This window comes from Pantherophis guttatus, chromosome 6 (assembly GCF_059756535.1).
Source record: "Pantherophis guttatus breed Tessera chromosome 6, ASM5975653v1, whole genome shotgun sequence".
NCBI classification, from domain to species: Eukaryota; Metazoa; Chordata; class Lepidosauria; order Squamata; family Colubridae; genus Pantherophis; species Pantherophis guttatus.
The window spans coordinates 48,346,695-48,371,879 of NC_142068.1; the positions used below are offsets into that span (position 1 = coordinate 48,346,695).

General features: G+C 34.8%; 1 protein-coding gene across 5 annotated transcripts in view; it reads right to left on the reverse strand.

Annotated features, from left to right (window-relative positions):
• Positions 1 to 8,277: 8,277 nt before the first annotated feature.
• SH3PXD2A (SH3 and PX domains 2A) overlaps positions 8,278 to 25,185 on the reverse strand; it is a 108,452-nt gene continuing 91,544 nt past the window's right edge. For all 5 annotated transcript variants that reach the window (XM_034440017.3, XM_087872850.1, XM_034440020.3 and 2 more), the window contains 3 exons: positions 21,493 to 21,542; positions 20,785 to 20,904; positions 8,278 to 20,647 (listed from right to left, as the gene is read on the reverse strand). In XM_034440017.3, coding sequence (XP_034295908.2) covers positions 18,749 to 20,647; positions 20,785 to 20,904; positions 21,493 to 21,542 — 2,069 coding nt within the window. In that variant the 3' untranslated portion in view covers positions 8,278 to 18,748. The remainder of the gene's footprint in view (positions 20,648 to 20,784; positions 20,905 to 21,492; positions 21,543 to 25,185) is intronic.

Below are 25,185 nucleotides of genomic sequence, written 5' to 3' on the forward strand. Positions count from 1 at the left end.
TTGCATTTCACAATTAATATATTCCAAGTGAGCTAACTATCCTGAGATGGTTGATTGAAAAATGACAACAATCTCATACCCTAGGTCACAATTTCAGTTCCCCAATATGGACAATACAGGTTTAGAGGGTGAATTAAGATAGAAATCTAAGAAAAATAATAATTGACATGCCATTTTTCATCCAGTCCAAATAATAATGTTTGTGCTGAACACTTCTAGTTCATATTTTACAGTGCAGAGATTTTGCTGTACTGTATGATTGACATATTTTATAATTAAGGCAATGCTTCATAGAACCCCCCCTCCATCTTATATGACAAATTGGACCTCAGGATTCAAGAAGCCACATACTCTACACATTTGATATCTCAGTAAGTAGAGAAACTGCCATTTGGTTTTTTCGTCTACTATGATTGTGGAGGACTACCAAAATACTCAATTAATTTTGTCTATCTTTCGGCTTCAAATTACAATAGCCATGTGGTGTTTAACAGAAATGATCAACTCATACTATGCTAGTCCTATACCCCCACTGTATGAAATTAATCCAAGTGCTGGACAGTAGTTACAAAAATCACCTTGAATTGTTGCAAGCACACAATCACTTAATATTGTAGTCTGGGAACCAGCAAGGATCTTGTCAGTATCAATACTGATCAGAGCTAGACAATTGGTTTTAGATTTTGATTTTCATCCATTCTATCAAGAATGGCCCAAAACAAGGAACTGTAGCAACTTCAGGCCCAAATAACTGGAGGACATAAGCTTGCATCTTTGGCCAGATCCTTATAAAGGGAACTAATGTGCAACCAGTTAGGTTTCATGCTATAGTTCAAGTCCTATGTAGATGGAAAACTGGTTCAATGGGGTGAGAAATATGTGTCACCCCAGACATTACCGAACCACAATTAGTAGCAACCTTTGGCGAGCATGACTTATGGTATTGGGTGATGGATGTTCAGTAGCATTTTCAGGGTTCTAGATTCTTCTCTCCTATGTTGCCATCCAAGAAACTTGTTGCTAGACTAGTTACAATTCTAAAATGGAATAATTAATTGTAAAGTGTTTGCTTGTTCCAGGAAATTCTGAAAGGATTGTGTGCTAGGTTTTTTTTTTTAGTAATCTCAGAAAGCACTGGGTTATTTAATGTAAAGTGGACATTAAATTTATGCCACTCAGCTCAGGAACTCCACCTTGCTGTGATATTGCAAAGTCATTTGAATCAGGAATTTTTGTTCCAGTGATCTGAGTAATACAGCTGATAATCCATGCCCTATTGCTTTCAATGAAAAGATCTAAATAAAGAATTATAAGTTTAGATTGCAATCTTAATCCACTTGAATTTGGCAGCGTTTCTGCTGAACTCAGTGGGACTTAGTTCTAAATTAGTACTGTTAGGAATAGATTATATGTTTCCTGCAAAATTCATAAAGAAGCCAACATCTTATGTATATTTGTGGAATCCTACAAGTACAAAATAATGTTTGAGTTGACAATTAGGTAATAACAATTTTTTAAAAAGATAGTATCAATTTTCTGGGCAAGAGTTAATGATTGCATAAGATTTCATGCAGAGCAAATTTGATCTAATGAAGTTTCTCTAAAGGAACATGCCACATTACCACTCAATAATATTTTCAGTTATATTAATGGAGAAAGCAAATCTTCAGACTTTGGTCTGAAAAAGGCAGCAAAAAGGATTTCCTGGGCATCAATATTTATAGATTTCTTGGTTATAATTGGGGATTTCAGAGGTCTGTCAACAAACCAGCAATGGCCAATCCAGGCAACAGTTGGAGATTATACATAATGTCATTTCATAGGTAAAACTATTTTTGGCCGCAAAGATGTTTAGGCTAGCATGTTTAATAACTTGTAACATTATTTATTTTTTCTCCTTTTTACGGAATGCTGTTTTGATAGGATATGATGTTTGGGAAAATTTAACCATAGGCTTTGTACTTAGCAATTACTTAATATATTATGTATAGAGTAGTTTGTACTGTGCATGGGAAAATATTGGCTTCATTAAAAAAATGCTAGGAATTTACTAATTAGGACTGTACAGCATTTTGGATTCAAAGGGGGAATGGGTACTTTGAAGCACATTTAGGAAGTCAAATATCATATGTGATCAAATCCTTAAAATAGCTGCCTCTTTAAGTAGAGCATGATCCCAGAAAAAGACATACCTATTTTAATGATACTACTTTAAGGAGCGTTCTGCAATTGGTATGTGAGTGTTCCATGTGCCCAAACACCTTTTGAATCCAACGTGCTGCAAGTCTCGTCTTTTACACACTCCCTATATTTTACATACAGTTTTGGCTATTAAACAATGTTGTAGACAAAAGGTAGGGAAAATGTGCAAGAAAGGTATTATGGTCCGCTGGATTTCACATTTGCAGTCCAATTTATTTCATCCTCCATTTGTTTGAATTACATTGATTTCTTTCTCCACTGAGTCTATTGAAGATTGAAGTAGTCTTCTGATTCTTATAATGGTCATTGATATTATTTTATGAATATATGAGAGAGACCTCCCAGAATTAGGTCAAAATAATGGTCTTCACTTTTCATACTACAGTTTTTAAAAAATGCACAAGCACAGCCTGAATGATATCAAAATTAAAAATGCATCTTTGCACACTAACAATTTCTCTGCACTCTTTCTCATCGTGTCTTTTGATATTTCTATAAATTATGCAATAAGTTGTTCCTCAAATCCTTTTCTAAGTGCAAAAGTAATGCTTTAAAAAACTAAGCAGTTAAAAAAAGTCTAATAAAGTTTTTTGTTGGTGCATTCTCATTCATTCAAGTTCCTATTTCTTCATATCGTGGACATGAATGAATGGGGCATGTAGGTGAGGTGGTTTTTTTTTACACCTCTGAACTCCAAACAGCTAAAGATATTTTTTTTCTATAGTACAGAGTAACTTTAACCCTTAATTCAAAATTGTGCATGTGTAAGTCAAAGTCTCTTTTGAGTTTATGTTGTCCCCTGGTGTCTTCCTGGATCATGCATACCGATTATTTTGATTACAGAGTGGAAGTGGTTTTCCACTGCTGTCTTTCAAGATTTTTTTAGAATAGTCTAGTCTAGCCATAATGCTATCTATTAACTTAGTATGCAAGTTTCTGAGCCCAGAAAAGATGCTGCCATCAGTAAGAATGACATAATTTTCAAATTAGTAATTAGTTAACAGTAACTAAAAATCTGAAATAATGAATCATGAAAAGTTTTTGCCTTATAATAAAATGTGTTAGTCTTAAAAGTTGTATCAAACTTTTTATTGGTTTTTGCCCACTAGTGCTTGTCTCTTTTAAAGAAAGTGGGATGTTAGTAACATAAGGCAATCCAAAATTGTTTGACACCAAGGGAAAGAAACCTTGGTTTAATTAATTTTGTTCTCTCCCTGTAAACAGTTGAAATACCAATTGTTAACAACTTGTTATTCACTGACCCCTAAATTTCTTCAATATTTTATAAAAATGTCTTCTTGACCACTTGTCTAATAGTGTGGTTCAATTCAATTCCTTCTGTTTAGCTTATTGTACTAATTATATCACACTAAAGCAAACATTGTAAATACCTATGTTGAAGAAAACTTGCCAGCTTGTAAGCCTGCAACCATAATAATTAAGAGATAAGGAAAGATTGTTTTGACTTGAAACTATGGCCTGTTTTTCCCACTTAAAAATAACATTAATCCCCCAATTATCAATATCCCCTGTAAATATCTTAACATATTTTTAAAAGACTTTTAAAAAAAGAATCCAAAGGTACAAAAGGTAGGAAGCTTATACTAGACACTAATCCTAGCCAAGTTGCTTTGAGGATCTGAACATGCTCTGTTTTGTGGCCTTCTAGAGCAAAACTAACATATCCCACTGATATTGCATTCCTCTATTATATAATTTAAGATCAGTTCGGCTTTTTGCCAGAGTCATGTGGCAGTTTGTTCCAAGAAAGCATGGGAGGGAATAATCACCAGAAATTCCAACCGCAAATGCTCACAGAACAGAATCACAGGAAAATAGTAGATCCCTCTGCTTTTCTCACATGCGCACATATAGATCAGAACCCAGTTCCTAAGAACCTTGTCTATTAAGCTGCTTTTTCTCCACCTCCCCTCCATCAGCAGCATCGTTTTTGCACATGGAAACCAAAAATATATTCGCATGGAAAAAAAACTAGCTCAGGATGGTACTTGGGAGTGAAGAGAAAGAAGTATTAGAAAATAGGGACTCTTCTCTTAACCATTATTATAAAGGCAGAACTTTATATACTGATGACCAAAGGTGGACAGCTAAGAGGAGCCAAAAAGGAAGATGAAGCAAAGGCTTTTTGTGCGGGAGAGGAGCATTACACATGAACAGCAGTAAACTCAGTTTGATTTCTTTGTCTCTGTGTCCCTGTGTAAAATCTGAAATAATTCCTGTGATTTAATGTCATTGACAAGAACATTTCAACTTTTAAATGCTTTATTTATTCGTATGTTTGTGTTTTCAAGACAGATATAAAAATCTGTTCTATTCAGTGTGACAATTGCATAGTTGTAAATAAAGTTGATTTAGGTAATCTGTGGAATTGCAGATGTGGGCTGCTTATGACGTACAAGGTAAGTGTCATGGAAAGAGCCTGTGAGTACAGAGAGCTCCATGTAATCAGTTACCTGGTCATAGGTGCAGGTATTTGCGTGCACAGGTGTCACATCACAAAATTTCAAGGAGCTGAAAATTGTCCCTACTGTCTAGTCACGTCTTGATTCCATACACCTGTATTTGCATTTTTTTCCTGAAAGGCCCACGAAGTATGGAACTAAAGTCTATGGTTGCTGTGACTATTGGGCACACACTTTCAGAAAAATAAGAAGCCACAGAGTAAATCGTGAGGTACTGGTAGGGTCTATGGTGCTTGGAGCCCTTGAATTGTCTTTCATTGAGTAAGGATTTTCAGGTGAAAGTACAATATAGAGGCAATTTTTAAATGGGAGTTTATTTTCAATTAATTTATTTCCGAGGCATAAAGAGTCTTATTTTTGTTTTGTAAAAATGACATTTTTGGAGGTTTTCTTTTTTAACAAGATAATGCTTCTAGTAGAATAACATATATGTGGCGGCATTACTTTCTACATATCTAAATTTTATAGACTAAGACATTTATCATCACTTTGACAAATCAAGAGCAGATATTTGAACTGCATGGTTTGGTGTTCTGTAGAAATTAATATATTGATAAATAATATCTATACATGAGGAAGTCTGTGTAAAGGTGTCTAGGGTAAAGTTTCATTTTTGTTTTTTTAATAAATGTATTTCCTCTCCGAACTAATTCTAGCTAAGTTGTTTTGAGGATCTGAACATCCTCTGGTTTGTGGCCTTCTGAAGCAAAACTAAGATATCCCACTGATATTGCCTTTCTCTACTATATAACTTAAGGCAGCATATTTTGAGCACCTTAGATGGTTTTCCAGCCATGCATGAACAAGATTAGCATTCCTTACCTTTTAACAAAGTTTCTGCAATGTGCAGTTAGACATCATGCTCTTAAAGATTTCTCAGTATTGCTCTTTTCTTATACCTCATGTCCAAGAGCCTATTGACTAATCTTATTGTGCACTTTACTTAAGCTTACAATCAGTTTGTGAGTTGTTGACACTCTCCCCATGCTTGTCATCTGGTTTCTTTAAAATTCCTGCCACATATTTTCACTTCATGCATAAAACCTACAGAACAGGCAAGAAATAACAATGCAAACATTAATGTTGAATCACTACCATCTAGTGGTTATTTTAATGATTGGCACATGACATTCAGAATTACTGATAAAAATGTTTGAAAATGAAGGGACAAACTATCTATTACATATAGAATATGTGGCACATATCTTGATTTTTTTCTCAAAGAAAAACATATGGAAGGAAATGATTAACTGTTGGTTAGTTTCTCTTAAAGGGATTACCATTAAAAACTGATATTATACCTTCTCTTTCCATAATATGCTAGTTTAGTTTAAACATATGCTAAGTATTACAATTTTTGGAATAGCAGCTTGGAGATTTTAAAAACAATTATTACATTTTATACCACAAATCATCAGAACTGCACGGCAGATTGCAATTAAACCAATTTAACCTAATTGAAAAAATAGCTTTTGGGTGAAATCTGTTGCATGACATTCAGTATGTAGTTTAGTCCTAAATAATTGGGAATTACATTTGTGCTCTTATGTATTAACTATCACCTACTGAGCAAAGAATATCTTTGTTGCTGCATATTTGTAACACATAGATAGACTAGGTGAGAACTACAGAACATTTCCATGAATAAAACCTTTAAATAAGTAGTTGATGTGTTGGTCTCCAAGATGCTACAACACTCTGGATTGAATCAGGCATATAAATTAGTCATGTATACACTCATTCCGAGTTATTTTCACTGGATTTATGTAAGCATGACTAAACCTGGATGTACTATTTTATTTATTTGTTAAATTGTTTTTGTTTAGATAAAGATGTACTTTTGTGGACTAAGGTCATCTGAATTGAAGATTGCATCAAAAAAAAAACCTATGCCATAATAAATCTACTATATGAATATTTAAGATGCCAGGAGAAAGCTTGTTTCTCCCCATATGTAATCAGAAGTGAACTGGCTTTTCTCAGACTTCACCAATGACTGACAATGTGAAAACTTTATTTTAAAATATGTTTTGGACTGTTGACAATGTATATGCAGAGAATAGATCTGTATTCATTGGTATATATAAAACAACAAAGCTTTTTGGTGGAATCTTAGATAATCCTTTCTATTGAAAATATTTTGCTCTCCATATGTCAGTATATAAATAACTGGCAGCACCATACAGTCCATGCTTCAAAAATTATTTGACATAAGTCCTTTGGAAATGTAAGCATATTCATTTTTTGAATTCTATGCTATTCATTAAAGCAGTCTTATTTTTTATAAAAATGTCAAGAATGTATTCATTAAAATCAATACAACTTTTACAGAGGTACTACTGATTTATATCTTTTAAACTGAAAAAAAATATAGGGCTGCTTTAATCAATTCTCAGAATTTTGAAATGTGTACAGCCATTGAGCCATATTATACACAAAACGTTCTTGTGTAATGAGTGAACACCAAGTCTTATATTTTATAAATATAAGATTCTAATCTTATATAATATTCTATAGTACCAAGTTTATTCAAATAGATCAAGAATTAACTTGAGTCTGTGGATATTCTAATGTTTCTAGTCCACCTCAACAGTATCCTGGGAGAGGCAGATGTAGCTAGAGATTAGCCAAATTCCATGAAATGTAGGGAATAGATATTTCACCCAGAGTGCCACAATCCTGTATGAAATTTCATGGGATTCAATATAATTACTTGAATTCTCCAATCCTGAAATAGATCCCAAAACTTTGGAATGTACTCTCAGATACACCACACCTTGCAGTTACAGGCTGTCATAATCTTATTTCTGGCCTTTGGTGAAGGGCAAATTAATCCTTCAGAAATGTACAAATTACACCTGCAAAGAAAAATAAATTTGCCCAAATCTTCACATGTGCTAGAAAAAATACGTTTATCAGAGTTAGAGGAATCGTTAAAAGCGAAAAGGTAGCTTCACATATTCCTACCATTGTCTCATGTAAGATGCCACTAAGAAAATAAATAATTCTGAATTACTTTTAAAAATATTGGTTTTGAATATTTCTAAAGATCCTTTCCATGCACACTGCCCTCTTCAAGAAGATTCCCCATGACATGATAACCCCATCTGAAAGTTCTACCTGCTATGAATGACTTATGTAATATAAGGGAAGTATTTTCAAGTCAAGCTTGACTCTTGGTGGATTCATGGGCTCAACAATTTAAGATGGAAAATGACTCTTCTAAGAGGATTTTTAAAAATGTTTTATTCCCTCAAGTAACTCCCTCAAATACTCCCTGATATTTGATTATCTAATCTACGTTTTTACTAGTACTAACCTTGTTTAGCTTCCCAGCCCAAAAGTTAGCTAGATGTCACTTGAAGATTTTAAAAAAGTTTTGTAAATTACGTTGACAATTCATTAAGAAATCACTTGGATGTTAAAGTGGAAATATTAAGATGTTTTTGTAACAAGTTTATAGTTTTTTAATGCTAGAAGAAATGAGTTCGCTAATAACTGGAACATAGTTGAAGGAATAAAAACTTTAACCCTTCTGACACAGCAAACAATGTAAATAATTGTAAATAATAAAAAGAAATACAATTTGAAATCATTTGAAGGATATGCTTTATTCCTCCCTTAAAAAAAAAAAAGAAGTATGGCCAGTTAAAACACACAGTAATGTCTAAATCGCAAATAATTTTTATGGGTTTCAAATAATCTTTTTCCAAGGGTAAAATCTTCTTTAATTAAACAGGACATTAAGTCTTTGATTTTAAAAACAAACAAATATACACACAGGTAAAACTCAACAACAAAAAACATAAATATAAAAATTAAAGTTCATATTAGCACCACCTTTGGTCCAAGCAATGAGTAAACTGGGAGATCACTGTGAGGTATAGTTAGTTATCAAGTTCTGTCTTGTGAGACATTTAATATTGTACTATGGTTTTACATTGCAAGAACCTGGGAATAAAACAAGAGAGGCTGCAGACTAGATTCTCTTGGAAGTGCCTTTAAATGATTTCCTGTATGAATGAAAAAGCTGCAGTGTAATCACTGCATATGACCTGAGAGTTGTGCCTTCGTATTCACTAGTTAAGATATAACAAGGGATTTTGGAAGCACAGCTCTTAATTTACCTATTCACCAAGTACCTCTAAGGGCTTTCCTGGATTTTTGTCCAGTTGGCACCTCACTTTTTTTTTAAACGTTGCATGTATGTAGTATTTTTATTGTACTGAAGCTTGCATAATACAGACTTTATCCAGCTCAGATACCCTGATGAGCACAAGACTATATTTCATGCTGTGCAACATTTCCACAATTACTCCACCATTCAATTCCTGCAAATTCCAATTGAGCACCCCAAAAAGATGAAACATAAACCATTAAAAAATAGAAAGTTGGGCCAAACATGTGCCCAAATGCCTACTTTTCAATGACTGAAACTGACAAATCAACTTAATTGCCAAGCAATACTAGTGCCAGGTGCCTACCAGAAAAAAAACTTTACATATTTCAATAATAATCAAGTACATAGATGCCAATGAATATTGCAGCACGAAACTGTAAAAAGATGCAACATTTTTGGTTAAAACTTCACCCCTATCCAAATTCCATTTTTGGAAATTAAAGACTGACACTGTTCTTAGAAAGGAGCATTTGACCTTTAGGTATGATTAATCTATATTCAAACAAATACAATTTAGTTTTACACCTTTAATTCCAGTTAGCAGTCTAAATATAGACATTATCCTTTGCTGCCAGTTTGTTTTATATAGGTTAGTGTAATAAATTTATGGCTGACCAATGTCTTTGTACAGAATTAATGACTAGTTTGCACTCATGTAAATTGTTTTCCCAAATGGCTCTTACCAATGTGACCAACAATTTTGCATAAAAAAGAATAATATGTAAGGATCTAATATTCTTCAACTTAACTATTTTCTTCTACTTTTGAAAACAGTGAATATCTTTGAGCTTTTTTTTCTTGTTCCCCAAAGTGCACTCCAAATAAGATTCCTTTCTTGATCCTTCCTTAATGCAAACAACTCAAAATACCTCACTATAAACCAATATCTATTCTAACTTAAAAAAATGATCTTTCTCAAGAAACTAACCAAACAACATTAAGCACATCCTCCACCATCCATCTTGACCACACAGCTCAAGGACCAGCCATACATCCTTCAACATCTCCTTGTCAACATACTCTTCTCAGACTTCTAATAATTACATTCTTTTTATTCTAGATAACAACAATCACAATAAGCCCATTAGAAAAACAGCACTGGTTTCTATTAATTCATTGGAAGTTCTGTGCTGAACCATATGACAGCAAATTCCAATGACTTACTTCATGCTAAAAAAACAGCTTCAATATTTGTTTTATATTAAAGAGAATAAAATTTGTTTTCTTCAAGCTTTTAGATCCTTACATATCTTACTACTCTCTTAATTTTAGAACTTTTTAAACAAGTAAGATGGTCACTTTTTTGCACATTTTGGTTTTATATAACCGAATATATAACTGCAGTTTTGCAAAGCAAGTTTTAAAATGCTACGAAATGTGAGGGCAACATTGGCTTTATCTTTCATTTCTGATTATTCACTTCTTTTGAACCATGCATTGTCCCTTAGTCTAAACACTAAGGTTAAATGGTCATGCCATTTTCAAATCATTTCATTTTTTTCCTCCAAATGTAAAAGACATTACTTCTTCCAATTATAGGCATTCATTAACTAACTTATCACAGACAATATAGAACTATCACATTTGACAATACAGTTAGTCCTCAACTTACAACCATTCATTTACTGACAAAAATTACAATGACACTGACAAGTGATATGATCTTTTTCTCTTATGACGGCTGCTGCAACCCTGTAGTCATGACACCTGCAGTGTGCCAGGTTCATGTGATCACCTTTTGACAAGCAAAGCCAGATTTACTTAATTACCATTACTAACTTAACAACTGCAGTGTTTTACTTAACAACTGCTGCAAGAAAGGTTGTAAATTGGGTTAAAACTCACTTAACAAATGTCTCACTTAACAATGGAAATTTTGGGTGTAATTGTGGTCATAAGTTGAGGAGTACCTGAATGGGGAAAACATAACATAGCCTAACATAAAGAAGTATCACACAAATACACATAAAAGGAATTCAATCAAACACTTGGATGGGGGAGAGAATGATGTATATATGCATATTAACTCATTTTTGAAACAATTTTTTTATTTAATCCAATTAGCCTTTCCTCAGTCACAATCCAGTTATTTCTGACCATTAAAGAATACTACATCTATCCTCCAACTTGGTGTCATAATAAACAGGTGTCTCAACACAGGGCAGTAGTAGCTGTTGTGTTGGATGTGGAACATGTACAAAAACACCCTCAACAGTGTGAAACTTTCTGTTCATTTTTTTCCTGAAAAAGTGCACTCTACAAACAATTTACACACTTCACGGGGCCAGCCCATCTGGAAAATTTAAAGGCACAGATGTATTTGCTTCTGTATCCGCTAGGCCTAAATGATTTTATCACCCTGAGAACAGGGCTTTCTTTGAGTAAAATCAGATTGGGCTATTCTGTCCCCAAAGCAAGGATCTGAATTCAGTGAAACTGTTGTACTTTACTTAACACAATTTATACAAGCCCCTCGCAAAAACTGAGGGTTCTCCAATTTGGTGTTCTAAAAACCAAGTGGAGGCTGAGGAATATCAATTAAAAGAACTGGACTAATTCATGGACTTCCAAGGATGCTTGAAAAAGGTCACTTGATTCCTAAGTCCTTGATTTAGAATTTACAATTAACTAGATGAACTGAGACACCAGCAGTAATCGAACAAGTCTAGAAGGTAATTTTGGAACCTGATAAGCTTTTCATGTACTTCCCATTAATCTCTACATGTTTACTAAAAACTTAAAACTACTTCCCCACAATCCTCCTGAAAAAATATTTACAAAGAAACTTATGCTTCACCAATTTGTACCTGTTAAGACCTAAGATTATGTAAAGGACCCCTGATTTAGCCATAAAATATATGGCTGGCTTTTCTGAGATGTGATTTTGACTATTTAGCAGCAATCTATGATTGATATTAAAGGTATTGTTAAAGTCACAAATTTTCTTTGCATGTGCAGAGTCTGAATTTGATCAGACTAAAAAATATGTTAACTAGAATATTCTAAAAGCAAACCTAACTGGAGTCCGTTGCACTCAAGTAATCAATGAAAATATAAAAACAAGAAGCGATGTTCCTTTTAGCAAGAAACTGATAGCATGAAAAAAAGCATCCTTGCTATCACTTCCTTAATTTACAAATGTGATTCTAGAGAGGTTATTTTGTTAAGTTATGTATTCCTGTGTTAAAATAAGATATCCAGTAGATACAAAGTGGCTAAGTTGTAAGCTATTTTCTCCTTATTCATATTCCATTTAAAAAGCTTGTGTTGTTTATAGAAATGTATTTAAGAAAAACACATTTTATTAAAAAATTCAATAAAATTATTTATATATTAAAAAATGACTTCTAAATGGGAAAAGGACATTCTTTGGGGAAAAATTCAGTGATAGTGAAATTCAGACCTTAGTTTGATTTTCTAATTTCACATAGTATAGATATGTCCCAGTTTCTGAAAACTGTTGCTTCTGGAAAGGTTGACTTATAATTCAGGCTCTTTATGCATATTTGACATTTCACTCAGTTCAATGAGATGAATTAGATAAATGGCTAAGATAATTTTCATCAAGTGTTAATGTCAAGCATCTGAACATAGGCATTTTATTTTCAATAAAGCCAGAAATACTTTCATCCAGCCACTTTATTTATATGCTACCTTAGTGATGATGGGTTAATAAAGTTCTGAATCTTTTCTTCTTTTAAGAAAGGAGAGATCAAACTGCAACTTCATAGAAGTTTCTGTTTTTAAACAGTCTAATTCTGGAATAGACTATTAAAATACCATGCAATACAGACATACTCTATTTCAAGCATTTACTTCTTGTATTTCATGCAGACTTAAACAGCAAGTGCCCTTTGTCAACATGCCTTCAGTGTGGCAACTTCTGTCCAGGCTCCAGGATCTATTTCATGCTTCTATAGCATGATAAACAGCACCTATATATCAATTCAGGAGTAAATTCCTCTGACATCAATGTAAATCAGATAAGAATTTGGAACTTCTGCTTAAGTTAAAGAGTGCAGACGGCTACAAAAAAAGATGGAAGAATACTGAACATTGCAAAGAAAAGGGACAGCTGAACAGCCAGGAACCAACAAGATGTCATACTTCTATTTGAATGTGATAAACTTTGATAAAATATCAAAGTTACACAGCCATTTTTTCCAAACGTTTTCTTCATCCACTTCCTGTGTACTTCTGCTCTTGTTCAACTTTCCTCAATTCTCATGTTTTTTTTACTTAAGAGTGCATAATAAAAAATGACAGATGTTTAAAATCACACTGTACATCCACTTCAAGTCCTGGATGAGGGACCTGTTTTTGCCCTTTCAATATTGCACTGATCCTCTATTTGGATACTACACTGAGAATGCAAATATTGGATAAAATGTAACAATAATTAAAAAATATATAATGAACAAATTACTAAAGATGATCTAAACTTAAATATTACTATTGCTATAGTAATGCTAGTAAATACTAATAATAATGAAATAATTATTTATCAGTTTCCCTTCCATTTTTCATAAATGACAAAAAGCAGTAACAATTTTTTTTATAAATGGAGAGAAGCAATAAGTATAATTTTAAATTAAAATAAGCTATTCTAATATTCAAAAGTAGTTCTAAAAAGCACAATTCTATAATGCCATCGTCAAAATGTTCAGTGTTGCTTTTGGAATCAGTTCACTGGAACAAATGTAGTTGCTACCACAGGATAAATGTATGTGCAGTTGTTCATTTGTTTCAGCTTCTATCAATGGGACACAAATCTGTAAAAAATTAAAGAGCCTATTTTGTCAGAAAGCTAGATTTCATTAGAGCACTATTGTCCAAATGTGGCAACTTTAAGAAGTGTGAATTTCTACTCCCAGAACTCCCCAGCCTAGGGAATACGGGGAGTTGAAATCCACACAATTTTCTAAAACACTGCTCTAGAAAGTCAAATAATTGTAAAACTAATTCCATGAACCCTAGGAATACTTAGACTGGTTTTTCTCAATCTATACTTCTGTTCCCCTGCTGAATGAATGGATTCAGTAAAATAGAACGGTTTCATATTTGTAAAAAAAACCCTGTGGTAAGCCAAGCTTACTACCGCATCTTGTGAGGGAACTCATTACAATCCTAATTTATATTATTTGGGGTATTAAAATATATGTACTTAAAAAAGAATAAGCTTTAAACTTATTCCTTAAACTTAACTCACCAAAATGTAGAAATTAAGAAAAAAAGCAAGAGTATTTTTTTCAGGCATTATATAAATCCGCAATAACGAATTCAGAAGTGCTCATTATTATTAAAGTTGCAGTATACAGCAGAAAAAAAGTTTTCATTGTTTGGGTTTTGTCAAAATATCAACCTGCATTTTGAGTTGTTTTTGTTGAAAACCAAGGCAATTTAAAGAACCAGGAAATGACCAGAAGCCACTCTTGTCTAAGAGTGCAATCTTTGGTTTAATATTCAATTAGTCCCCAGAATATTTAAAAATTGAGATCTAGATTATTTTGAAAGTACTATATAGTTTTTTAAAAAAAAAATCAGCTTTATGATCAAAATAATTTTAGAATTAGCAGATAATATTTTGATAGGGAAAGCTACAGCCCTTGTGAGTGGGATTTCAATGTATTTCTTCGAGCATTGGCCTGGCACTGAAATTTGAATTCTCCAATCCCTAAACACATTCCTAATATTTACAAGGGCAAGTTATAGATTACATGCGGGAAACAGTGAAACTGACTAAATTAAGAAGGTGCTTGGTAGTGCCCTTTATCTTTCTCCCTGTATTTGAACCTAGATATTACTTCCATGTACCATAAAACCAACTACAACGTCCCCTGCATAAAGCTTCTAGAGATGTGACACATACTTACATAAAGTTTTACAATTAAAAAATGATAAACTAGTTTAGCTCAGAAAACTATCCAACTATATTTATGTAATTTTTTATATCATTGGGGCAGTTTTATAGGACAAATCAAGGCTCACTTTTATAATGCATAAAATGCAAATGGATTTATTGACTGATAACTGTTCTAATTATAAAGAGGCACTTTAAGAAACCTGCCCTTACATGTGCCAATTCAATATTACTGTTGCATAAAAAATGCAGCTATGAAAGAGAACAATATGGAAAGCTATTCCTCTTACTGAAAGTATGGGCAAATCATATTTATGTTAAAACTTTTTTTCTTAAGAATTTGCAGAAGCATTCGAGACTCAAAATGAACTCAGTGACTTTCTTGCCCCCAAAAACTGCAGATGCAGCAAAAGGACTGGCTGAAGGCTGGGTAGCACTAAAGAGAGAGATATACCACTGATCCCAAATGTGGCTGGAAATGGTTGCTCTTTTTAGGGAATCTGTAAAAGATAATTTTCAAAATCTGTCGATCCTTTTTGGTTCAATTCTGTACACATAATTCCCCAGTGCTGAGATTATCAAGAATACTACATACCAATTTGCTTCTGTACAACAAGAAATATTGATCCCTTTTTGGGCAAAAATTTGATTCTGGCTACCTGAATCTCCTGTATTTGAAGAGTCTTGATGGCTCAGTGCAGGATTTTTGGGAGATGTACTTTTAGCTTTCCCAAGAGATGGCATCTTTGGAACAAAACTGTATAGTACAAATTTTAAATAATCATAAATTATTTTAATAAATAGATGTTCTTAAAATGACAATTTATACTGCATCTTTAAATAATGCACTTGATTTTCCTGCATTTTGGTTTAAAATGGTTAAAGTGCATTAATTCAAAAATAATGAACCACTTCGTCATCATTATTGTTTTTTTAAAAAAATCATAAACATTAATATGTGTTGCTAAATCACTAATATTAGTACTGCAATCTAGCAGATAACTTGATGATTTTGCTCTACTTAATACTGTCCAGCAGAAGAAAATAATACTATTTTAAACTCAAGCAGCTTTGGCAGTCACTTAAATTGCTGCTCACTTTTTAACAAAACATAAATATGAGGAAACACTTGAGATGTAAAGCCTCATGGAAAGGAGCTTTGGGCAAAACCACACCATTTTTAAATGCACTGTGGTGTAGAAACCTGTCTTCTCCTAATGAAATTTATTATTATTGATGTTACAGAGGCCTGTTGGGTTTCCTCTTCATCACCAAGCCTTTTCTTCCATGCTATTCACTGTAGAAGCATGGAGAGTAGCAATGATGACGCGCTGTAATAGATCAGCTTGAAAGGCATCAATCACACAAGACGTGGAAATCAATCCCTCAAGTTATTTTTATAATGTAATATTTGTAACACACAACAAAAAAACAAAAGAGGCAAGAATCAAGTGATAATTATGTAATTTTCAGAAAACTAAAACATCTCAAAATACGCTTAATTTTTAATTGTTCAGGAAAAAAAAATAAGTTTGACCTTATTAAAAATCTTCCGATTCTTTCATCTTCTAGTGGTAGAATGTAAGATTGTGGCTGGAGATAACCAGATTATTTAATATTTTCTCCCTAAAAATCCCAACTCTTTTTCTTCATTTTCCATATAAAATATTGGGCTTCAAAGTGGCGATAAATCTGTGGTCTGATTTCCATATTGTTTAAATAAAGGCCTTCTGGTGTTGTTGCTGTTGTTTACCAATTACAAAGTTCACTGCAAGGCTAGTAAATGAAAATGCATCAAAATATAAACACACTTTGTACCCAAAGCCTTTGCACAAACCCCAGTGGTTTTAAACTTTATGCTTTTCCACAAAATCTCATTTTTTAAAAAAAGCATCTGAAATCATAAATAAAAAGGCAAAAGAGGATACATGAGTACAGAATTCCTGCTTTGTGACATTTCCAGTCTAATGGTCCTCTGTTCAATCATCCTTTGACAGTAGCTATCAGTACAAAGCTAACATCCAAGCGAGAAGAACAAAATAATGTGTACTGTTGTTCTTAAAAAAAGACTTGTTCAGAAGACTGGTGTTTACTAATAAAAATCTCTCCCTTCCTGCTCATATATTAACTAAAACGAAGAATGCAGTTGGTAACATCCATGGCTTTTGCTCATTCCCATTCTGACTTCGAAAATATAGACGCTTCTCTGCCAGGTAAGAATTGGCATTGATTGGACATGAAATGAAGAGAAACTTGATGAACTGTCAACATTCAGATGTGCACACATAGCACCTATTTTGACACTCTTCTTTTATATTGCAACATGAAACTAATTCGGGATGGACCACATTCTTCTCTGTGAAGTACTCAAGGAAGAAAATAAATAATTTCCCACAAACATACAGTGTGCTGGATTGGGCAACTGCCTCCTTACATGCAGTGATTTTCATGTTCCTGTCTGTTCATACACATTGGTGATACAAATCTTGTAAACATGCCAAACCCTTCTCTTCAAAACAAAAGAAGCCAGACAATGTTCCATTGTGTGGAAGCAAATTTTGTTTGTTTTTTTTTCAGTGCGGCACACATAGTTAGCTCAACTCAGTTCTGTCATTTTTATTTTTCTCTTTGTGATAGTAATGCTAATTTGCCACGATCTGTTGAGGAAAGTTCTATTGGTTTGAACTGTCTTATTTCACATAATGGACATAGTGAGGAGTCACACATAGAACCCATACAATTGGTTCTGACAGTAGCACAGTGAGAGGAGAAGCAGCATCTGAATGGTTTCTCTGATGGAACTACGCACTTCCCTCCACTCCTCCCTCCAGGACTACAAGAGCAGGGAGTCCATGGCTTAGGATAAAGGGCAGCACAGCAATACCAATGCCATGGTGAAAGCAGGGCATGTGCAACCCAGTGCAACTCTGCCACAGCCAAAAGATAGAGACTAAGAATAGAAGAAGAAGCAGATGTTTGAGAAAGGTGTGCCCTCAGAAAACTAGCCAAGCCAAGCCATAACAGGCCATAACCCAACAAAAAGAGAAGAGGTTGCACTACGGGCCTTCCTCTTCTCATCTTTGGATCTGGATGAAACTTGATTAATTCTTAGTTGATATCCGAAACTCTGAATAACTGAGTTGCCTGGCAATTACTCTCAAAATAATTACAGTACATATTATTCAGAAGGCCTCAAAAGGAAATCATTGAAGTTGAAACTAGTGTGCAGAAGAGATTGTGTGCAACTCTTAGTTTTAGAGTGTTTATAAACATTAGGGAACTGCATAAAATTGGATTACACTTCAAAGTCCACTAATAACTTTTTAAAAAATATCACTCCCCATTCCTGACCCAGCTGACAAGTAAGGAATACGAGAAGAGAAAAAACCAGGGTGGATAGTACTGGAGGAAACAGAACAATAAGTGATTCAAATCCAATACCAGGAAGGAAAAAAAAACAAAAAACAACCTTCTCAGATCTTCAATCTAGAGACCAGAATGCAATCGTTGAGTGATGGTTTCTTGAAAATTTTCTCCACTTGCTCTGTTCCCCACACATCTTGGGTGAAGGGGGATCAACCAAATACTATTTATGGCCACATCACATGGGAGAAATGAACAAGCAGAGGGTTTTTTTTTTTATAAAACACGTTTAGGTTTGGCATCAAACTCCCAATCAATCCCAAGTAAACCCATAATTCCAAACTAGAATGTGAAAGGCACACTTTTGGTTTCTGAGTAAAATCAGGAGATAGGGTAATGTATCCTGATGTGCATCTTTGTGGGGGAGGGGGGATAAAATAAAAGGGCATTAATTCCAGCTGTATTTTCTTGATACTTGCAGAATGAGACCATTTCTTCAAAATATCCTAAAAGATGGCAGACTTTCTGGGCCACAAGCAAAACTGAACTATCCTGTGTATGTACAATAGTATAAAGGAAATACATCTGTGTATCTTTTCCCTTTTTCCAAATGTACATCATAGGGAAATATAAATTAATGAATTTAAATACATTGCAATACTATTTCTTTTTTTCCAAATAATTTGAGGGCACCCAGCCTTTAAATGGTTTCCCACTGTTGTCCATGATCTGGCAGTACCACCAGCCATTTGGGTTTTTTTCCAATACCTCCATGCAGACACCTTCTTGAAACCCAGCAGTTTCTTCATCTCCCTCATAATCTGCAATGGAGATATAAATATCCTTAAGGTTATTATGAATGAACTGGGATTTTTCAATGGGCTTGGGCCTGACAGTGGACACTGGAAGTCCATTGCGGTCAGTTGGTATGTAAGAGGCATTATCTGACCCTTCAGAGCCCAATCGACTATCATGTTTTACTTTAGACTCATTCATTTGGGATTGGGCAGCACTGAAAGATGAATTACGACGTACGGCCCTCAAATGATCTGTGGCAGAAAGAGACTCATTCCTACGCAGGGAACAAGGCAGATTATTATCCTTGGGGGGTGGGGAAACAAACACTGACTGTGGTCTCACTGCTAGCTGTCTAACTCCATTTCGCAATTTGACAGGCCCAGATGTTTTGGAAAAGCCACCAGGTGGTTTATTAGGAATAGGGGGTGTTGTTCGTTTGTTCTGGTTGATAGTATTCAGTGCCTGGACCTTCTTCTCTATTTTCTCCAAGCTATTGGATTTGCTTTCATTTCTTCTGTTTCTAGCCTGTGATATGTTGGATGTGGCATCTCCTCCACTGGAGGTGTTTTCTTGTTGCTGGTTATCAAAAAGCATCAGATAATGAGAAGGAGCCCACCCTTCTATTTCTCCATATTTCAAATACCACCATCCACTTGACTGCTTTTCCAATACTTCCACTTCTATTCCAGCAGGGAAACTGATTTCAGAATCTTGAACTTTTTGATAAGAATCAGTAGTTATATACAGACATTTTGAGGGGTTGCTTTCATTCTCTGTTTTGGCTAGCTGACTGGCATAAAATGAGGTATGGGAAGGGGATGTAATGAATTCTGCAGAATTTCTTCTGAAAGATTCTTCTGAGTTTCCAGAAATTGCCTGAGGTGGACTTTCAGACTCCTCACTTCTTGAACCTTTAAGTCCACCTCTGAGTTGCCCAGTTGGTCTCAGATGATGACGTAGAGTACTGATGTTCATCATTTCTTGACTTTGAGATTCTGCTTTGTTCAGAAATGGTTTTGGCCTCACCATTGGTTTTGCTCTGCTAGACATGAGCTCTCCAGTATCCCTTTTTGTGCTTGATTTGGGTATACTACTTAGGCCAGCATCTGAGGCTGATCTTGGCTTTGTCTCCTCGTTATGACTGTAATGAGACTTCCCAAAGTTTGTTTGAATATTTTTGGGCTTCAGAAAGGAGGATTTAGGAGAAAGTGAACGTGGAGAATTTCTTTGGATCAAAGATAGTGAGGAACTTCGAGAATCAGAATCACCACTAGATTCCTTGCTTGACAGTGCATCTTCTATGTAAGATCTAAAACCTTCATTTTCATAGATTGTTTCCTCTTCATGAGCCACATCATCAGAAGACTCTCCAACTCGAAATTTTGCTCTTTGGAGAGATGATCCAGAGGAAGGTTTTGGAAGGTGGAATGAGCTTCTGTCTGAGTTACCATCTTCTCCTTGGCTCAGCTCAGATTCTGAGTCATGACCAAAGGCAGGCACATCATACTCTGGTTCCTCATATCTCTGCTTGTGTGGGGAATCTTGGCCATCACCTGAAGCTGTGGTACTAGCAGCTGTTACTTCTTCAGAATCCTTTACTTTATTAGGAGGAGCAGGGGGAGGAACTTTGGGCCTGGTCAGAGTACTTGTTCGCCTATTTAAATTGGGTTTCTTCCTTTTATCAATATATGATGCTGGAGCCCAGCCTTCTTTTTCTCCAATCTGGACATACCACCAGCCCCCAGAATTCTTGTCAATAACCTAGAGAAGGATTAAATCATAAATTAATTATGGATGCAAAACATTAATACATTTTTTTTAAATCCAAGCTTCTCTTTGATTTTTTCTCACTATATGACAACTATCCATCACTAACTCATTTCCTATTTTAGTCTTACCTCTGCTTTTTGTCCTCCATGAAAGCTTATTCCATCAGCAATACAAGACTGGAACTCTGCAATAGTATAATATTCAACTTCCACTGATGGTGGTTCAGGAGGTTTAGGTAGTTGAAAGCCCTGTGGCAATAAACAGTGACACAGAGATTAATTAAACATGTCAGAGAACAAGAAGAGGACATCTAAAATCAAATTATTAGAAATCTACTTGCAAGAGACAAATGAATATAAATTGTGGTTGCTGAATCTCCCTAAGCAAGAAAATCAATGTGACATCAGTAGTGGTGCATCCAACCAAAACCAGAATTGGACAACTCACTGTGGCCAACTCATGGACTTATGGATGTGAAGCTGGAGCTTCACTTTAGCACTTTGGCTGAAAGATTCAAAATAAGTTTGACTAATACTCTAATAACACTCTAATGTTCTCGTACCCCTCATATAAAATCATTAGCAATACATTAGCGATAAAACTTTATAGGGATCTACCTAACTATCATCATCAATGAATTCAGACACCCAGATCATAATACGGTCCCTTATGATAAAAAAAAAACTTAACTTATTAATGTACCACTTGTTTCCCTAATTGCTCAGTGGAGAAACCAAGAGCTGGTTTCCTGTACTTAAGCTCTAAATATTAGGCAACGTGTTTGTGTAATACTAAACATTTAGTGACTTAAATATAAAAACAAGATCACTACTTACCAAACTAGATTCTCTTCTTGGAGGAGGTTTCATACGCAGATTTGGTGAACCTTCACAAAGAAGGAATATTTCCAAATTATTGTCAGTAAAATTGTAAGCAAAAGGGTAAAAAGTGATTTACTAAGATGTTTATTAACTCTAAGTCCAGAAGTATTTTTCCCCATACAAAAATATTCTAATAGCCACAGCATATAAAAAACCTGAGCAGATGAAAAGAATCTGTTCTACAGGACATTTCAGAATAAACTATAATAATATATTTCTTGTACTGTTTTACTTGGACTTGCAGACCGGGAAAATGGGCTTTTTCAACAATTCTACTATTTTTACATGTTCAAGTAGTAAACAGGCAATCCTCATATTTAAGCTTGAATCAACACACCAGTATTATTATTTCAAATTTGTAAAGCAAATATGATTTGACCATTTTAAGTTATCAGTCTAATTCCTATATTTTGTACCAAGGAAATTTTCAAAAAATAAATCTGTATGCAACGTATTACTTTAATTTAAGAAGCTTAATATCAAAGAAGAATAACCATGATCAGGTTCTCTAACAAGAAGATACAGATACACTACCAGACAGACAAAGAATCTTTCCATATGTTACTAGGGAGGACAAAGATGGATACTGCTAAACAATGCAGCTAAAAGAGTTATCATGTAACCAGGCTAAATTTTATGACCATTTTTACCATTGCTGTGGTATAATTGCATGGCTTAACACAATTGTTAAGTGACTCTGGCTTCCCTAATTGCTCAGTCACAATCACATGTCCGCAAGATACTGCAACCATCAGTGTGACAGTTTTAACTTTGAGAATGATCACAACCCACTTTTCCTGAGACAAGTCATAATGCCAACTATGAGGCAGCACAAGATGGCTTTACGCTGACACATAACTTTGAATCATCATTAAACAAATGATCATAAGTTGAGGACCATCTGTACCTCAAGATTCAGATCTGTGGAAAAATGTACAGTCTGTTCCAAAAAGGCAAACACTATATCCAAAATCAAAGAAATAATGCCTTGTATTTATCTGGACTGAAGTTTGATTTAGTATTCTCATTCCATACACATAAAAAGAAGAATGTTTATTAATATAGTAATTACACCATATTTTATAGTTATGCGTGATCTTATGAGCTCCATGCAGTTGTAGAACAACATGTGAGGTCAAAATTTAACTTGTGTACCACCAAATACTGTAAATAATGGGTCACTAGTCTCCAAATATCATTTTCCAGAATATGGTTATCAAAACAAAAGCAGAATGACTCGAATGCAGTGCCTTCAGCTAACACATCAGAAGGACACAAGTCCAGAAATATGTTATGATTGATTGCCAAAATCTGCTAATAGGTTTTAATAAATTAAAACGCTGGTACACTACTTCTCCCTGGACAAGCAATCAAAAACCATAAACTAGACTAAAATGGCTATAGTAATTTCAATTATTTATTACTTACTAATTAAATTTATATAGACACTTATGTCACCCAAGGCAACTCTGGGCAGCACACAAAAGATAAAAAGAATATAAAAACAGCAAATATAAATATAAAATACCATAATAATAAATATCCTAAAAATGAAAAAAATATACAGTCCTTTCAACATACAAATAATTCCAAGACTACTAATATGGATTTCAACTCTCTTTCAAGTTGTTTCCAATACTGTAGTTTTTTTGGGATTAGGATTGGGTGGAGATAAAATCACATGGATTATTGCTGAACTCAGTGTGTATGTGTGTGTGCACGTGTGCATGCTCATACTTATGCACCTACATATGTACAGATTACTCCCCACTGTGGAAAGATGTGCAAAAATCAATAGTCCTGACAGATGAAAAAGTTGCAGCTTTTTCACAATCTATAGACTTATAGATTCCTTTTCTAGTTTTATATGGCATGTGCTACCTGTTATGTCCATTGTGTCCATTTATTCAAGAATTAGATTAATAGATTGATTATATGACAAATCTATGTGCTTTGTGCCTATATATACCTTTCATGGAAACAAGCTAGGAAACTGGATATTAAGAAGCGGTATACTGGCTGATCAGAAGGGGGCATCATGGGCCTTTCCAAAAAAATAGTAATTACTCTTACATACCCAAACCTTGCAGTTTATTTTAGATCTTGGAGGTATTAGATGTAGGATCAATGCTGAGGTAGAATGTAGGATGGCAACCTACAGTCCATAGTCTAGGCAGTTTCTTAGCAATATATCACTTTAGCCTGAAATGACTAATATGTTTGTGTGTGTGTGTGTTTGTGCGTGCGTGTTATGTGTGTAGGAGAGAGTGAACAAAAGCATGCTATATGTGAATAACTAGCAATCTTAAAACTACTCTCAAATTCAAATGTAGACAGTCCTTCTAGGGACAAAAAAAGCATAGAATGGGCAACAATGAACAATTAATGGCCGTTTAATTCATGTAGCAGCACAGGAAAAGCAGTTTAGGAAGGTAATCAATAGCTTGTATAACACACTATTGCCAGGCACAGTGTGTAGCTTATTTACTGTCTATCTGAATGTTAAGAACTGTAGAATTTGGACGGTAGCTACAGCATGTTCCAAGGAATGATAGAAGAGAACATTATTGAAAAGTTGTAGAATTAGAGCTACAATCTTACACTAATTTACCACAGACTTAAACGGGGCTTACTTCTGAGTACACATTCATATGTAGATTCATATGCAGTATGAATCTGAGTACACATTCATATGCAGCTTACTTCTGAGTACACATATGCAGAACAATATGCATATCTCAACTTCATATAAACTTGGGATGCAGATTCCCACATAAAGTATATGTAATCTTACACATGTTAAAAAAATAATTGCATGCAAAGGAGCAGTACTGCCCAAACTAACTCATTTTTTTATTATTTTAAGATTTTAAACTTGTGAAGAAATGAAATGAAAAGAACTAAATTAAATTTGGAAAAATTAACAGCTGAGAAATATCAGAATGGACAGATGTGTTCAAGAGGCAGTAAAAAGGGACTTCTGGTTTGGCGTTGCGGCGACACAGTCGGGGAATTAGTGGGCTCTGATGAGCCAGCAAAAACCCTGGCTGCTGAATGGCCGCTGATGGGTCTTCGGACCGGAACCGTCCTGCAGGGGCGGGGGAAAACCTTGGACAATCAAGAGGAACAGGCAAGTTCCTTGGAGGTCAGAGGGAATCCTCTGTGAGTCGGTGGCAGGGGGGTGGCAGCCATAGAGGCTGCCACGAAGCTGGGACAACCGGGCTAAGAGATGTGCAGGAGGAAAGTGGATTGAAATGGAGCATTTTGAAGCCGGGTGAGTGACAACCAACCCAGGCTTCTAACAACGCTTGGAGCAATATTTTTTACTATAAGACCCCTAGCCTTAAAACAGCGGATGAACAACCGAGGGCTATGGAAAGTTTAAAATGTAATTTTAAAGAGACAAAGACCTGACAAACAACTAACTCTAGAACAAAACCTTGGAGCCTTGGTAGTACAAGGGTTTAAGGCACCCTGTTATTAAGCTGGTTATTAAGACCAGCTGCCTGCAATTACTGCAGGGTTCGAATCTCGCCAAGGCTCAAGGTTGACTCAGCCTTCCATCCTTTCTAAGGTAGGTGAAATGAGGACCCAGTTGTGGGGGCAATAAGCTGACTTTGTATAAATATACAAAAGAATGAAGGCTAT